Source organism: Struthio camelus, chromosome 2, assembly GCF_040807025.1.
Source record: "Struthio camelus isolate bStrCam1 chromosome 2, bStrCam1.hap1, whole genome shotgun sequence".
NCBI classification, from domain to species: domain Eukaryota; kingdom Metazoa; phylum Chordata; class Aves; order Struthioniformes; family Struthionidae; genus Struthio; species Struthio camelus.
In genome coordinates this window covers 37431992-37449484 of record NC_090943.1, presented here as the reverse complement: position 1 = coordinate 37449484, position 17493 = coordinate 37431992, and the positions used below count along the sequence as shown (strand labels likewise).

At 41.5% G+C, this 17493-nt stretch overlaps 1 protein-coding gene across 4 annotated transcripts in view; it reads left to right on the top strand.

Annotated features, from left to right (window-relative positions):
- The window catches only part of IGF2BP3 (insulin like growth factor 2 mRNA binding protein 3), a 122778-nt gene that overhangs the window by 76039 nt on the left and 29246 nt on the right, over nt 1–17493 (top strand). For all 4 annotated transcript variants that reach the window (XM_068935109.1, XM_068935108.1, XM_068935111.1 and 1 more), the window contains 5 exons: nt 7970–8254; nt 10917–11051; nt 11631–11753; nt 14312–14447; nt 16397–16528. In XM_068935109.1, the coding sequence (XP_068791210.1) occupies nt 7970–8254; nt 10917–11051; nt 11631–11753; nt 14312–14447; nt 16397–16528 (811 nt within the window). The remainder of the gene's footprint in view (nt 1–7969; nt 8255–10916; nt 11052–11630; nt 11754–14311; nt 14448–16396; nt 16529–17493) is intronic.

Below are 17493 nucleotides of genomic sequence, written 5' to 3'. Positions count from 1 at the left end.
CATGAAGTGTGTTGTGTGTGTGGTTTTTTTTTTTTTTTTTTTTTTTTGCTTTGAAGTTTCTGCCACCTTGTGGCTAACTAAAATCAGCAGTTAAGATGTAGACTATGCTTATGGTATGCATTAATACAAATTTACAAGTCAAATAATATTTGTACACATAATTAATTATGACTTTTGCATAACTTGAATACAACACATGACATGTTTAATGTTTCCGAGTGTTAGCTTGCTTGTTATTCTAAACAAAAGTAATGGGAAACTTGTGTCAATTTGGGTGTGGGTTTTTTTTGAGAGGCAGTACGTAGGAGCTGAATGAAGCAATGTTTTTCTTAAATTCACTAAGCTATCTTCTCAAAAGTTGCATTTGTCAACAAGCATTTTTTCATATTATTTTATTATTTTTAATTCTGTTGCACAATAATTAAGAAAGACGATGAATTTCTATTTCTGAAGAAATGCATGGTGCCATGTTATAAATTAAGTTTACATTTGACCGTTCCCTCTTTGAAAATGTGAGAAGGAAGTGCTTAAAATATCATGGAAAAAAGCATGATTCACATTTCTGATCTGTTCATCCATGATGCGAGGTCTTGGGTGTGTGCACTCCGTTATGAAGTTGAGAACAACAACGTGCAGTTTCTCCCCTCTCAAACTGGCTTTACTCGTGATTACGTTTTAAGGTTATTCCTAAGGAAATGCTGAGGTAAGCCAAAACTGTGAAGAAGCAACCAGGATAAAATTTTGTTTTTGCATGAGAAATTGCATAAAAAGAACTGAAAGTATCTTGCATTTGAAGCAGGTGAGTTAGAGTCCAGCGTGAATGTTGGAGGAGGACCTGAAGCGATAGAGGTTGAGTGATGGCAGAGTTTGTTGGCTGCCTTGGGCAGGTAGGGCAAGCGGAAGAGCCTTGATTTGCTTTGCGAATGCTTGCATATAGACTTAGGGTTTTTTAAAGGTATGAGCCTTATTTTCTTTACAGAAAACGTTGCTCAGATTGGCTGGATCTTTACCTGTTGTAGCTTGTAGCTTCGCAACTCTTCAGAAACTCCTAACAGAAGAAGCGGCTAGATGGAGGTTTTTCTAGGAAAAAACTGAGGATCCGTAATGAAAAATAACTACAGGGTGCGTGTGTGCCTTTTCCGCAGTGACTGTGGCGGTGTTTCGGCTGTTTGTTTTTTCTAGACATGACCTGACTTTGCCTCTTGGAAGAGGCTGTGGTGGACAGTAGTGGCTGTGGGGAGGGAATGCTTGTGAGTGCTGAGACTTGATAAAATTCAGTGTTGATCAGTCTATGCAGTATAAACAGTAACAAGAGCTGACATATCATAGCTGTTTTAGGGTGGTTTGGGATCAGCAACTGATAACAAGTTTTGTATTTTGAAACTTAGCTTTCAGGGTAAATGATGCTCTTGGCCATGAATTTTGGGAGAAAACACTGACCTTCCACGTTTTCTATGGTTGTGCATACAGTGGGTCCCCATAACTGGGTCTCTTATGCACTTTTTGCAACACACATGCTAACCTCACAGTTGTTAGTGTTGGCTGACGTAACACGCAGTGTTGGCTACCTCCCCGCTGGGTAGACTATAGGGCATTGCTGGCTATGCCTGTTGGGGTGTGTACTGACAACAGTGTGGTGAAGGTGCTGTAACGCAGATCTGGAGATATTTCTGATAACCGATCTGAACAAGTGTGGTATGCGTTGCTTGAAGGAGAACACTTTTAAATAAAATCTTTGGTTCCCCCCCCGGTTTAGGAAACTGAGCCTTCTTTTGTCTCGCAAACCTAATTGTTGTGGCAGGGTTTTTCTTCCCGCTTCTCTAGCCTGGTACTGTGACTGCAGCGTACTTGCTGTAGGGCTGCATCCAAAATCAACTTGGAAATTGCAATCGGTGATGAATGCTGCAGTCCTCTGAAGCAACAAGTCTTGGACAGAGCACATAGCCTCCAAAATCTGAGGCTTAACAGTCAATGCGTATGCGCGTTGCTATTGTGTATGCAGTTACTTAACAAGGTGGTGGATTATACTTGGAAAAGAGGAGTACAGAGCGTGAGTGACAGACCCCCATACCTGGTGGCTCAGTTTGAACGCCCCAATCGGCAGTGTAGCTCCTGAAGCAGCTTGCAGTCTGCTCGCCAGAAGGGATCTCCTCCTTTTCCATTGTTGATCCATGGCCGTGATCAGCAGGTGATGTTGACTGTGTCCGTGTGACGTGCCACCTTACTTGATGCTATTATCTTTGAAAGTTAGATTATCTTGTCTTTTCCTCCCCAAAATGTTTCAGATGCTTAGACTTCTAGTGCATGCTACAGGATTTAGCACTACCCAGGCTTTTGAAAGGGAATATCATGCAAAGTTGGCCTTGTGTCCATGGAGTCAATGTATATTGTTTTTTATGAGGATAGATTTTGTTTGTTTGTTTTTACTTTTTTTTTTTTTCTAATTTAAGGGATGACGTATGTCTGTTGCCTGTGTCTTGTAACTGATGGTGTTTTAACTGTTGGACAAAACAGCAGAAGCCCAAGATCTGTCTCTTTGCAGATGTAAATGATAAGATTACTGTCTGAGTGTTACGGTACTAGTGGTCGCTTTTTAATTAGAACGCATACAAACACAGACAAAAAAGGAAATCTTTCCCTTTAAATGAAGTGTAAAGCTCTGTGTATGTGCACGCTTGCAACGTGTATCCTTGCTGTATGAATGCTACTTTACATAACTAATACTTTTATATGCCATCAGAGGTCGTGTCTAATGTTGCCATAGGAACAATAATACTGCAAATTCAGAGTGGTGTATGATTATAAGCTTAGATTTATTTTTGTTTTTCAGAAACACTAATCACAACTATAATTGTATTTAATGCAGAAAACATCATAATGGCAAAGAAAAATTACCCTCCAAATCAGTCTTCTCAGTATGCAAATATATCTGTTTGGGGCGAGGGGAGGTGGTGTAGGTACAAGCTGCATGTGGGAGTGAAAAATGTTCTGCATCGAGGCCTTAATGTCATCACGCTATCAATGGATGAGTGATTTCAAGCACGGGTCTTTCTAAGGGGAGGTACCATATTCATTTATTTGAAGTATTGAACTTCCACTAACATCTGAAGGGGGGAAGACGGCTGAGCAAACATGGTTTCACAGAGAGCTCGTGAGCAGATAACAGTGGGAGATGCAATTTTTGATCTGAAGAATTTGGGTGACAAATTTGTAAAATATTTGTTCAACTGCTGCCTTCCCGTGTCAGGAGCCTCTTGCCTCTGAGCTGGTCTCGCTAGGCGTCGTAGCAGAGAGCGCAGGCGGTGGCTGTTGCAGTCTGATGAATTTGTTTTATAAAAAATCTTTGACTACGCTGCAAAGAGCCCCTCTGGCTGCTGCAGCGCAGCAAGACAGAGGTGTTTACTGTCAGGCGGAGGCGACGTTGCTGTCATTGAGGCTGTTTCCAGGTCCTGTGCGAGGATGCGCTTTGCAAAAGGAGGTGGATCTAACATGTACTTGGTGGACTGTAAAATTGGAAAAATGCATCGCATGGGGGTTTCCTGTAGCCTTGACTATTTTGTCATGGTGCTATCAGTCACTTGTGCTCCTGAGGCTCATGACCCCTTCAGTGGAGGGGATGGGGATGGCTCCCTGGACGGCAAGTGCTGTGCAGAGCGCGCTGCTGGCGCTGGCAAGGCAGAGATCTGTCTCGAGTTCGCCGCTTCCCTTGCCTTAGCGAAACGCATGGCTCTTTCCATGATGCTGGTAGCACAGTGACCTTAGTTAGGGTTTAAATCAAGAGATGAGTAGATGCTGTTTCTCAGGAATTTTGCGGCTAGAAGACAGCTCTGAACTTTTTACAGAGATTGGGAAAGCAATGGCAAACTTTATTACACTTGGTAGACCTGAGGAGAAAAGGAAGCTAAACCTAGAACGAAGAACTTGCTGCTTTTCTGTTGTTGTTTGGTTGGTTGGGTTTTTTTTAATGTCTTCAAGTCCTGTCCCCTCCCCTCAAGTAGTGCTAAATGCCTTTAAAAAATCAGGGCTTTGGCCATGATTGCTTGTTCTAGTGCTGAAGCACTCTTAAACAGGTAACTTACCTGACAGCCATAAGTTTAGTGCCAAAAACTCATAAAATGAGCAAGTTTTTCAGGACAGTAAAAGGTGTATGACAATACATTAAAAATCTAGTTAAAACTGTCAAATAGTGGAATCTGAGGCCCAGGCTCAGAATTCACAATGGCCTTTCAACAGCTCTAGGCGTTTACTTCTATTAAAAATGCATCAGAACTCTGTATTTGCTGTGTCTTTGCAAACTGGCCATCTGTGAATTCCTCTCTGTGTGCCCAAATCCCTGCTGAATGTTAGACATCCTACCCTGAAAACTCCAGTTTGGCAGATGAGGTTTACTGGGGTTAAACCACAAATGATTCAGGAGAGCAGTTCAGTTCGTGGCTCTTCTGACTTGCTCAAGTCAGGTAGACTAGCGTTTGCCCGTAAAACACAGAGACCCCTGTGTTGACTCAGAGGAAGAAATAAAGTTCTCTCGCTAAATATCTGTATAACTAGTTGAAGAAATGATACTATATATATCTCTAGTATCCAGCTAGAGAAGTGAAATTTTAAAGCAGGTTTGCCTTTAAAGCATCTCCTCCAGTAGTCTTGAGTTATTTTTCCACACCATCATGCTGCTTTGGCCAGCAATTGTTCACTGCTAACATAATTAATTTCCCAAGATGGAAAATGAGCTCTTCTCAGTTGTCTTTGAATTTAAGGTACTTATTGTCATATAGAACGATTTAGCAATATCAAAATTGTTTTTAAGTAGAAAAATTCCAACCTTCTTTCCAGGGAAAATATGGTATATGCCAGTTGTTACCTATCATGATTTCATAACAAACGTTATACAGTATCTAGCTTTTTGGCAAGCAAAAAGCTTACTCTTTTCTTCCCCCACCACTTCTGAGTAAGAGTGAGAAATCTCATGGGCTGATTCAGTGTAAGATTTTGTGTTAGTGCTGGGATTCTAGTCTAAAATCTTTGAAAGTCAGAGAAGCTTGAAGCATTTTGGGAAAGATGCAATGTCTGAACTTGCCAGATGAACACGTGGAAGGGAATAAGTTGAGATGGATGTCAGCCCGGAGCCTACCAGCATTTTCTAGAAATGGTACTTGTTCCTGTCTCCAGCATCTTGAGCTTTGACCTCAAAAGAAATGGGCCTTGTGCAATGGGTGGTGCCGAGTCTCTGCCCTGGTAGCTCTTCAGCTTGTTGGCCAGTTTCAGTAAAACGTAACCCAAAAATAGAGATCTTGCGGGTATTCCCAGCCAACCAGCAGGTAGTAATATGTTCAGGTTTCACAAAAGGGAGCAACTCTGGACCCCCTCCCTGACTTGGGAACTCCCCTGAGAGAGATTTCAGCAAAATGCCTTTCAGGCATTGGAAATCCATGCTGAAGCCCAACCCTGAGAGACAAATCCATAGGAAAACAAGTTTCATTAGTTCTGCTGTTCACGTCCCTTACTGTTCTTGTAAACACAGCTTTCTATGTAATAAGATGCTCTTCAAATTCAATGGAGTAAAGTTACAAAACATCAGCTTTGAAATTGCCTGAGCAAATGTTAATCCAGCTCTTTACTCTTGCCATGTGCTATAAGAGATTCTCCTATTATGGGAGCAACTACACTTCCACTCCATCCCCAACAGACCCATGTCTCATTTGGTGAACAGAAATATTCAATGAGCAGTGATCAGCTCTTCAATATTTTGCTTTCCTTCTTGTCCAGTGGGGTTGCCCCAGGCCTTATTAAACACTGCTCTAAAGACGAGACTCTCTCATTTTCTCCTAAGCTCTTTGCTGTCCTGTTGGAGTATGTCACAGGCACGGATTTATTCCCTCAGAGAGGAGGGGGCATGTTATCCTCTTTATTACAGCTGAGGCTTAGTACTGTATACCGCTTCTTACATGCAAAGCTACTGTTCGGTTGCAACAGCTGTTTGAGACCCAGAGGCCTGATTTTCAAATGGGGCACCTCAGAGATAAGTATTACTTTTTTTTACTGGCTACCCATGAAAATTTAGGAGGCTGGCAAGCGCCACCCGTTATATCTGCAGCAGAAGCAGGTGCGAAGCTGTTGTTGAGGGGGGCAGTTGGTAAACCAGCTATAACTGCATGCAGATGTGTGTGAGCAGAGGGACTAGATTAAGTGCCTGAATTTGAAAGACTTCGTTCCAAAGCATAGGGTTATTAGAGCTTTTTAAAGAAAATATTGGCAAGTTCTTTAACATGAGATGGAAATCCCCTTCCTCTAACTAATAAACTAGTATTTTTAATTGAAATTTTGTCTTTAAACAAAATCTTTGTTAACTTTAGTCCAAGTCGAAGCCTGGCATTCCTAAACCACCTAAAATCAACGTACGTTTCAATGATGTCAAGCTGTCATATTGTTGGCCATCTAAATAATGCAACTGTTTTAATGAAACTCAAGATGTCGTTCTCGGATGAAGACATAAGTTCATGCTGATACCTTACCAGCATGCTGCATGTAATTTAGTTACTGCAGTATTTCCTAGATCTTTATTTTTATTGACTCTATTCTGTTTGTGAGAGCAATTTCTTCTGAATTTCAGATATCTGTCATTTTATACCGCCTCTTCCTTCTGCCTCCTTAAAAAGGAGACCAGCAGATTGGGTTGACTTGGAAGCCCCTCGGTTGGTTTGAATGGCCCCTTTCAGAGTTTTTTTTTATCTCTTCGTCCTTTCTCCTGTTGGGAATATCATCAGATCCTCAACAGTAGGAAGGGGGGCACTTTTTTCAGTGCTATCCAGAAACTGGGCGACTGAAGGTCTCTAGGGTTTATTGTGCACAAGAAATGTTCTCGGTCTTCAGCATTTAAGTCTTCTCCCTATGGAGAAGCAACAACAATTTGCCAACTAATGCAGAAGAAATGCAACTTCAGAGCTTGCTCTAGGCAAGGGCCTCTTTAGAACGTAGCAGATGTCTGAGTGGACTTATGACGTGTTTAACATCGTGCTGAACGCGTGTTTGGTGTCGCGCCGACTGCGCGTCCCGCAAAGCCGCTCCAAAGGCGGCAGGGCAGCGCGTGAGGAGGCATCGTGCCGCTCCTCCGGCGACGAGCGCTGCGGCTGGGCATCGCGTGGCATCAGCGGCCACGGTGTGCCTGCTGGCCGTAGGCCTCTTCTGATACTTAACAAAGGAGAGAGCTGCTTTGCCTAAAAACCCAACAGGACTCGAACCGCCATCGAAATGCCTTCCAGTGCTGTTGCTTCCTATCGGAGTTCAGCTGATGCTTTGGCTTTTGACTTGCTCGTTAACTTTAAACATGCTTACAACACAACTAGCTGGTGAGTTGTAAGGTGTTTCAGAGCCACGCTAAGTGGCATGTCCAGGGCCACCGGTTGACTTGAAGCACTTTCTTTCCTGTGAGGAGTGAAGCATGAGCTACGTCTCATTCCTCTTTCTGTCACAGCTATATCATTTATTGTGAAAACTCCAACCCAAAGCCGTGCTGGCAAAAACCCAAAGGTAGGTGCTGTGATACCAGCTGAAGAAGTTTTCCCTCTGGTACAGCTTTAATTCTATTTGGGGAAGTGATTTAAATTAAATCAGCAAAAGGCTGCTTTTGAGAATATAAGCTGCGTCTCCTGTGGGTTTTGCTGATAGGGTTACACTGGCAAAGCCTTTTAAGTGGGGAGAAGCTCAGAGCAAGCAAGAGCTAACTTGCAGTCCTAATATGGTGAATTTAACAAAAAAAATAAAAATTGTATATGCTAAATCTTGATGGAAGAATTTTGAATGTAACTTTTCATCAAAGTTTTTAGCTTTGTCATAAAATTTAGGAAGAGTAGAAGTCTACACTTGAATGATTTTTTTTTTTTCCCATTTCATAAGGTCCCATGTGTGATTCTGTGTGTGCTTTTTTTCCCCCCTTCTCTTTCTCTCCTCCTCCCTTCCCTCTGCAAATACCTAGAGCAATAGAAAAACTGAACGGGTTTCAGCTTGAAAACTATTCCTTGAAAGTTGCATATATCCCTGATGAAATGGCAGCCCAGCAACCTCCGCAACAGCATCCCCAGGGAAGACGTGGGTTTGGACAGAGGGGTCCTCCCAGGCAAGGGTCACCTGGCGCGAGCACGAGGCAGAAGCCCCAGTCGGACGTTCCTCTGCGGATGCTGGTTCCCACGCAGTTCGTAGGAGCCATTATTGGGAAAGAAGGAGCGACAATCAGAAATATTACGAAGCAGACGCAGTCCAAGTAGGTTATTCCACGAAACTGTCATGGCAACCTCTAACGTTGTGTCCTTGTCTTCCACGCAAAGGGAGGGGCAAATTTTCTGCTGCTCTTCTATGGGATAAGAATGTATTTATAGACCACTGAATGATGATGTCTGTCTTTTTTTTTTTTTTTTTTTTTTTTTTCTAGATGAACCCCCACCACGGGGAGACATCTTGCCTTAGGGATGTAAACATGACTTCAACTGTATTTGATTTGTCAGTTGTCTTGTATAGTCTTTTCCTTTTTTTGTTTTGTGTTTTGGTGGGGTTTTTTGTTTGTTTGTTTTTCATCTTGATGTTTCTGAAGGAATACAACAAAGTGCAGTTTTTCTGGTTAGGGTAAACTGAGCAAGCCTAGTTTGCTAGGAGACAAGATAATTGCGGTGGGGTGTGGTTTGTTTTGTTTTGGTTTTTTCCCCCTCCTTAATCTGGAATGTTTGTTTAAGCCAGGGCCCTTTAGAAAATTTTGCTGGTAAAGTGATCTTGATTGTGGGGAGGAATCTGATGTCTGTCTTTCCTCCCATAATACTGTCACAAAAATGGCCTTTGGAAGGCTTCTTCTGTTTCCTTGGAAGTGTCATTTTTGGAGACCAAATGTGTGTTCCACGTTGCGTTCCAACTTGTGTGTGCAGTATTGCTTTCCGTACTTGGATGGCAAGCAGTCATTTTAGAAAAATGTCAAACTTCAACTGACGTGTGGTCAGAGAGAAAATGAAAATAACCGTGAATAGGAAATCTTTTGCAAGATTTATTTAAGGACTGGATTCTGTCCTTGACACACGTTCAAATACTAGCTAACTTGTTTCTCTCTTTTTTTTTTTTTTTTTTTTTTAAATGAGACTAGGCAGTGCTAGTAGTTTGATACTTGATGCCGGAGAGGATTGGGTTACAGATGTCCTAATTAGATTCTAGGCACAAAAAGTGAAACTGAAAGAGCTGTAATATACTGGTCTGTGAAACGCGTGCAGTCAGTGTGGTGACCTCTCCAAGGAGTGAGTTAGGTGTGTGTTTGAGCTGTAGGTTAATTCAGGGCATTGTTAGGATTTATAAATGTTTTCAGCTGGTGGAAGGGGGTGGGGCGGGGGAGGTAAAAACAAACTCTTATATCTCCCCTCACTGCTCATTTCATCTCACCCATGTGAATTTCTGGTGAATAAATTCATTGCGATTGGGTTGCAGTCTGCACCAAAAAAATGGATTAAGGAAATGCACAGGAGGCAAAAAGCAAGCTGCTAAGTGACCTAAGCAGTTCAGAGCACTAGGGTCTAGAGACACCGAAGGAGACTCTTTTCTGTGAGTGTAAATTCCTACCCACAAGGAAGAAATAAGCCCGGATGCAAAGGCAGGGTGGGATCATATTGAAAGACTTTCTAGGATACCACTGAGAGCACAGGAGTGCAAAATGTCACCTCTAGTAGTTGAATAGGTACAAGTATGCAGCTCTGCAGTTACAGCACGCAGGACTGGGAAATGAGCTGCATGGGACGGGTATGAGGTAGCGAGAGTCTGGCTTCAGTTCTGAGCGCTGTAAATAAGGATAGGGGAGCACTTTTTAAAGTCAGCTTCTAATTCTTGGCCTATAGAAGACCTGGAAGCTTGACACATGGAAAGCTCTCATCTCCCAAAAGAAGGCTGAATAGAACAGGAACAATTGCAGATTACTGACTCCACAAATACGTGGCTGCAGGAATGGTGTTTCTGTTGTATTGGGGCATGAAAAAGAAACGTAATCTCCTTCCTCTCTGCACCAAAGGTTGCCTTGGGCTTCTCAGCACGTGCTGCATCATGAAACAAAATGAATTTTCGGTATCAGAAAGAATTGGAAAATTAAAGGGATTTGTTGAAGAGCAGCAAAAATAGCTGTTAACATTTGGAAATAGCTATGATTGGCAGAAGGAGGAAAGAGAGGAGAAAGGAAGGAGGAGAGGTGAAAAGAGTATGTGACCTGCAGTTATTAGGAGGATGCAGATAATACCCAAGGCATTGTCTTGTCTTGCTGCGTGCCATGATTAATTTTGTTAAATTTCCGGAGTTACGTAAACTGAGGTGTAGATCAAGGCTGGCAGTTTTAGGATGGTAGAGAGCAGAGCTAGAAGAAAAGAAACGGAAGGACAAATTTTAGGCTTAATAAGCATAGGAAATGATCTTGAGGATGAATGCAAGTAGTACTATGTTACCTGCTAGTAAAGTGATAGGAAATTCTGATACTGATGTCATTTAAAAAAGACAAGGTGGGACAGGGTTTTCATGATACTCTAGCTGAACAGTCATCATTAGTGTATTAGCTATTAGTGGTGTGATGGGGCTGATGATAAACTTTGAGAATACTGGGAAAGTTTGCAATGTTGTCTTCAGTGGTTTATCAGAGATTGTCCATTCTGTCCTCTGTCTTGATGGGAGTTGGATGAAAAAAGGATATCCCTGTGTCCACAGAGATGGGGTTCAGCTGGTCAAATCGGTGTAGGGGAGCCTCTTTATATAAAAATAAAACAATACTTAGGTAATTTTTAAATAATTGCACTTCATGAACTGAAACCACTTAAATGCAGTTATTCAAACTGGATTATTCTTATTAGATTTGGGAATAGGCAAGAACTACTGTACAAGACATGGCTACAACTAGTGTTTTTCTTTCTTTCAAGAATTGATATTCATCGTAAAGAGAATGCAGGTGCTGCTGAGAAACCAATTACCATCCACTCAACTCCTGAAGGCTGCTCAACAGCTTGTAAAATTATTATGGAGATCATGCAAAAGGAAGCTCAAGATACTAAATTGTGAGTAAAAGGCATTTCGTTGTGAAGGGATTCAAAATTCTGAATTATTGTTGACCGCATTTAAAAATGTAGTCTTCAAAGTCTATTCAGAAGTGAATCTTAGTTCTCTGTTACTATTAGCTGTATTTAACTAGGTGCAAGAGCCAAGACGTTTTTCTTTTAGTGACCGTGTACTTGCTTAATTAGCCCCAACACCCATCTGCATTTCCAGCCATTGACTGGCTGGGATGTTGAGGAGAACTGGAGCGAATCCTGAAGTCTCTTGAGCACCTAGTGGCTTTTAATCAGAGTGAACATAACAAGCTATGAGCTCACTAGAAGGTCTAAGATATATTGCTTCCTTACCAACAGCTCTTGCTACTTCAGTCTGGTTTTTATTTAGCAGGTATGTTATGAAGAAGCTTTAGATGATAGTGCTGAAACATGCCTTGCATTTGAACTCATTCTGCCTCTAGTTTAAAGAGGTGCAAGTGAATGGGAGTGGTAGACGTTTGTATGTGAATGGAATTTATTGATAACATACATAAAAATGTGTACTCTGGTCTTTAGCAGTCTAACTGGGTGTAACTTTCATTACAGTACAGAAGAAATTCCCTTGAAGATATTGGCACATAACAATTTTGTTGGCCGACTTATTGGCAAAGAAGGAAGAAACCTGAAGAAAATTGAGCAGGACACGGATACTAAAATCACGATATCTCCGTAAGCGTTTAGTGACCTAATCTTTTGGCAAGATATCCCAAATAGTAGCAATGCCGCTATGGTATGCTCAGATATAGAGTTATTACAAAAACATTATGTGAGCTTTGAAGGCTGTGATAACAGCCTTTCAGGGCCTCCTCCATGTTGTGGATTAAACTGTTACTTAAGTTCAGTTAAATTCATTGCAAATGGTGAGTCTTCCTTGTAAAGAAGAGCGAGTCAGTCAGGAGCGAGCCTAAAAAGAACATGGGCTATGTGAAACCTATGTTAGACTATATTTTAAATATTTACTGTCTTTAAGGTATTCTAATTCTACACGAAGAGTTTTTTCTTAATTATAAGCTTGGATAAGTTCTGAGCTATATGTGAAAATGAGTGAAATTAGCGATATTTACTTTCTGGTGTAAGTTAGACTTTTGGACGGAGGGTGGGGGGAATAAAGCAACTGAATACTGAAAAGATTATTTTGGTGGTAGGTTTGTCCCTCTCTCTGTTGGCCTCTAGGAGCCAAACTGGGATATCACCGTATCCCAGTTGACTAGTCTTTTGTTTCAAAGTAATAGCTCTTGATCTTTGGGTTTGCCAAGATGACTGAGACCTGTTCAAATTTAGCTGAGATTAAGCAGGAATTTTCACCTTTACAGGAAAATGTTTGTCCCTGCAAATGAAGTGGAGTGGCAGGGGGCGCGGGGCGGGGGGAAGTCACTGATTAGACTAAACATCTCTGGAGGAGCTTGGGCATTTGTAGTAGCCTTACTTGAAGATCTTCAGAAAAGCTTGTGTTTTGAATAATGTTCTGCATAGACTTCCCAGTATTTGAGAGGAGCCTGGGCTTAGGCTTTTGCCAGAAAGAGGAGAATAAGGATTATATAGGTGCTAGGGAAAGGAGCAAGTTCGGAAGGCGGTGTGTGAAGAGATGGGAATAAATGCAGGAGACGAAAGCCATACGTAGCACAGAAGATAGCGTCAAATGAAGGCAAGGAAGCTAAGAGTGAATGAGAGCCTTCATGTATAGGAAATTCCGAATCAGGTGAAAGAAACTCAGGGCTTCCTGAAGGCATGTAAATATTTACAGAATTAGTAGGAAGGAGAGAAGTGGATCAATTAGGGAAGAAGCATCCAAATGGCAAGTGTGTTTCAAGAAAAGGCTTTGCAAGGTCAGCCTGATCTCTTAAATGCATTGGTGTAAATATTTTGTATGCAAACAGTACACAGACTGTTGGTGGTATGCCTTAAAGGTAAAAAAAATATTTACAGGATAAATGGGATAATGGTCTTCATTCTGTGAAACAAACTTAACTTTATTGATAATGGTGCAAATAACACATTGCCCGTAAGCACTTGCAGAACAATTTTTAATTTAGCAAGTTAATGGTTTTATGTACATTTAAAAACTTGGACTCAAGATCTCACTTCTCGTGCTGTGTCTGAAAGAGCTCCATGAAGTTGCCTGATTTAATCAGTAGTTAGTACATAAAAGAAAGCATGTATGCCCACTGATTCTGTTCTGTCTAATTAGTCTTTCTCCTGATCTCTTCGTTTAGGCTTTTGGTAAGCTTGCCCGTAAAGTTAAAGTAAGGCAGCTGATTTGGGAATCTGTTTCCTCTCTTATTTGGGGTGATTTCCACTGCTTTCGTTCCTGATGTAGTACTTCAGTGCTCATACACTGGAAACTTAAGGATTGCTTTGTGGATGCCTTTCGTGCTTGCTGCTGCTTGACTGAGATGTGCAGGTTGCCACACTTTCCGCTGTGCAATGAGAAAGAAAGCATGCTTCTTTCTCTCCTCTTCTTGTCTTTCACAGGCGTCCTCGCTTCTCTTGCATTCCGCTCTGATGTTTTTTTTTGTTAAGGGTTTCTTCTTTCCTTCCTCAACTCACCTTTCCTCAGTATATGAATATGTCATGGTTTCCCAGTTAGTTTATTCCATGTTATCATCATAGGTCAGCATTTGTTATCTGAGGAAGCACTAGATTTCAATGCTGTAACCCTTCCTTTTCCTGTAAGCAATTACTAGTGTTTCACAGCAAATGTTGAACGGCACACAGCTTTTGGTTTTCCCGTTGTGAGGATTTGGAGGCTCTCCTGCAGTGTCACTGAGGGTTGGGTTTTTCCCCTCCTTCCTTCAGGAATCCCCTGGTGTTCCCAGGGAAAGAAAACTTCTTGCAGTCCCCTGCTCTGGGATGTCTAAATTATCTGATGCCCTGTGTTAGCAGGGCTAGTTTGGAGCGCAGAGCTGATGAGTGCTGGCACCGCTTTGCAGCTCGTGGTCTAGCAGCGTGTTGTATTTCTGTTTTGCAAGGGATTTGTTTCGTGTCTTGCGTCAAAGCACATCTCCACTGTTTGATGCTGAACCTCAGCGTGGTGGTTTCTGTTGAGTTTGCTGCGAGGGAAGAGTTTCTCCAGATTCTCCGAGAACTGTGTTTGAGTCCTGTTGTAAACTGATGTTACGCTCTCTGGAGGGCAAACTCGACATATTCGGATCTCATCACGCTCAACTGATAAACCTAGATTAACATCTGTTGTTTGTTCATTAACTGTGCTTTTGTTTTATCTGTAGATTGCAGGACTTGACACTCTATAATCCAGAACGGACCATTACAGTTAAAGGCAGTATTGAAACTTGTGCCAAGGCTGAGGAAGAAATTATGAAGAAAATCAGGGAATCCTATGAAAATGATATTGCTGCTATGAATGTGAGTGGTCTTGTGGCACGGTCCCTTCTTGGAAATTAGAATCGGAATAACTTGGATCTGAGGGAGCTCTGGACATCATCTGGCTCACTGAGGGGCTTGCTCAAAACAAGACTAATTTCCAAGTTAACTGGGATTGTTCAGTGCCTTATTCCCTGCAGCTTTGAACATCTCCAAGGACAGAGAGTCCACAGCCTCTCCAGGCAGTCTGTGCTGTGTCTGACTGCTCTCTTTGTGAAAATTTCTTTCCTAATATCCAACCAGAATTTCCCTGTTGCAATGCCAGTTGCCTCTTGTATTCCTTCCTGGGATGTGGGTGTGGGCTTTATTTTTATTACTTTTTTTTTTTTATGAAGGCTGCTTCTGTTTTGTTTTGAGTAGGAGAACTGAGAAATTGACTTAGACTGAGGAAATGAATGAGGATTTCACTTTTTTTCCCTTGTTGCAGAAACCTAAAAGGAATGTGTGTTCATATGTAATTGTGGTTTATGTGCTGTAGTTTGTATAAGTTTCTTAAAGCAGTGATTCCCAGTGTCTTGATGTTAAAAGCATAACATACAGAAGAAGGCTCTCTCCTGCTTTCAGTTATTTAATTTAAGAAGGCTATATTAAGGCTTTTCTTGATATCGATGATAGACAGTTATTCAAAGGTGATTGCAGGTTATATGAGAAAAGCAATGCACCTTGTCAGTTTGCTGAAGATTTACTAGTCCATACTGGGAAATGGCTGAGTTGTTTTTTTTTTTTTTTGATAAGCTATGAGAAGCTTTTTCTGTGTGTGTGTATATCTATATAACCAAATGTTATGGTCTAGAATCAGGCTGGAAAGTTCTTAAAACTTGCAGTAGTCCCTGATTTTTCCAGGAATGCCTATTCCTTATGGCTTCCCTACTAACTGGAGGGACTGGTCACCCCACCTTTTCCCTCCCTCCTATCCTGTAAGCGAGCTACCTGCAGGACACAAGCTGCACCTGAGTATGCAGTGATGTGTTTGAGAGCCCAGGGAGTGCGTTTTTGCTTCAGTATAGTGAGCAAGGGCACGGGCTGAGCTTGAGGCTGCTCTGCTGTTTGGCGAAGGTGTGGTGAACAACTACCTCTGCTGCTGGATGGATTTCAACTTCAGTTTGTTGTTGTGATCGTTCAAGCAGGGTGTTTTGGTTCCCCCCCTTCCCCTCGGCCTTATAATTGGCTTATCTTGATGGCCTGGCGTGATGTCTCTTTCTAGCTGAAGTATTTTTAATATATAGTCATATTGCTCGGCAATAGTCTGGCAAAGTGAAAAATGAGACTGAGAAGTCCTGGGTCACTCACTGATAACACGTGGTTCCTAGTACATAATGCTGCCACTTCACTCAGGGGCGGTCAGGCAGGGAACATGCAACTTCATAGCTGATACTTTCCCAGCAAACACTGGTGGGATTTTCTCCCTTGAGCTCTTGCTGATGTGGGAGGGGAAAGATGTGGGAGGGAGGAATGGGTTATAGTGTGGCATATGTGACAAATCGGGGCTTGTGAGAGGGGTGTCTTTGCCTCTACAGGGTGTTGGGTGGCTCTAAATACAAAGTCAAAGTGATGACCATCTCTGGTAATTTTGTTCACTCTTAATGTGAAATTTAAAGGTTGCATTGTTGCCTGAATTTTTTACTGTCAAGTTTGTGATACCTTTCATTTAATTAAGTTTTAGGGAGTGATTCCCAGCAGCATTTCCTTCTAAAGCCATGTTTTTAACATTATTGGTCTGTGTCTGGGGAATAAGTTTGAAGCTGAACTTTTTGGGGAATGGAGATTAAAAAAAAAAATAATAATAATAATAAATATATATATATATATTTTTTTAATCTCGAGTGTACTGACATCCTTTAAAAAGGCTCTAATAGCCTATGCTAACTAGGATTTTAATTAAGCTTAATGACCTGAATTCTAAAGCTTAAGTAACTCTTCTTCCATTGCAGCTTCAAGCACATTTAATTCCTGGATTAAATCTGAATGCCTTGGGTCTGTTCCCACCTTCTTCTTCAGGAATACCACCTCCCACAGTGAGCGTTGCCTCAGCTGCTGCCGCTGCTTCATATCCACCGTTTGGGGTAAGGGAAATCGTGGATGGTGATGTTAATGCGTACAATGCTGCTGTTTGGAAAAATATTAGATCCTATTTTCTAGACATTCTGAATTATCACTCAAAGAAATCAGATATAAAATGGAGTTAACAATTGCTAGGCACTTACAAGTAATGAAATACTAGTCTGCAATTGTATTCCTGCTGATCTGGAAGGAAAAAAAAATCTGTAGTCATAGAGCAGGGATCTATATGTGCCAGAGGTGTTTGTCTAAATGTAGTAGTTTTATTGAGGTAAAAGTCCTATTGAAATACTGTACCGCTGAACAGATAGGGTTTAAATGATATGGATTAATCTCCAGAAAGCTGTGATCTACCAGCCATGTTGTTCTGTAAGAAACATGTGAAGAGGCCCAGTATGCTCTTATTCAAATCCAGTGCTGCTTAGGAATCGTAAATGAGCTTTTTGTTACGGAGCAGAAAATACTTTGCTCTACCTGAAAGCTCCCGAGTCATTCTAGGAAGAGAAGATGCTCTGCTATTCCAGAAAAGGCAACTTTGTTGTACAGGGAAGGTGATTTTTTTCCCATCGCTCTTTTGTCTCTGTTGTGGTCTCTTCAATGGAAAATGAATTTTCAAGATCAACTCAAAAAAGTGGATGACAGAGTGTTACAAACTCTGATGTGACTGACTTTACCCTCTCTTTTGCTCAACAGTAACTCTAAAAAGTTAAATCTGAGATTCTCCATGAACTGGAGGAGTGAAAAAGCAGCACAGCATACTGAACTTTTATCAAATAACTCAAGTGGGCCTATATATATTGTACTAAAAGGAAGTTGTTGCCTAAATATTTTTCCCAGAAGAAGAAGCCAAGAAAATGTCACTGAAAGGATGAGGAAAAATTCCACACTCATAGTGGTGTTTGTGGGAAAGAACAACTTGGGTGTTATGAATTTATTATAAACTATGTTCAGTATAATAGTAGCTTTATCA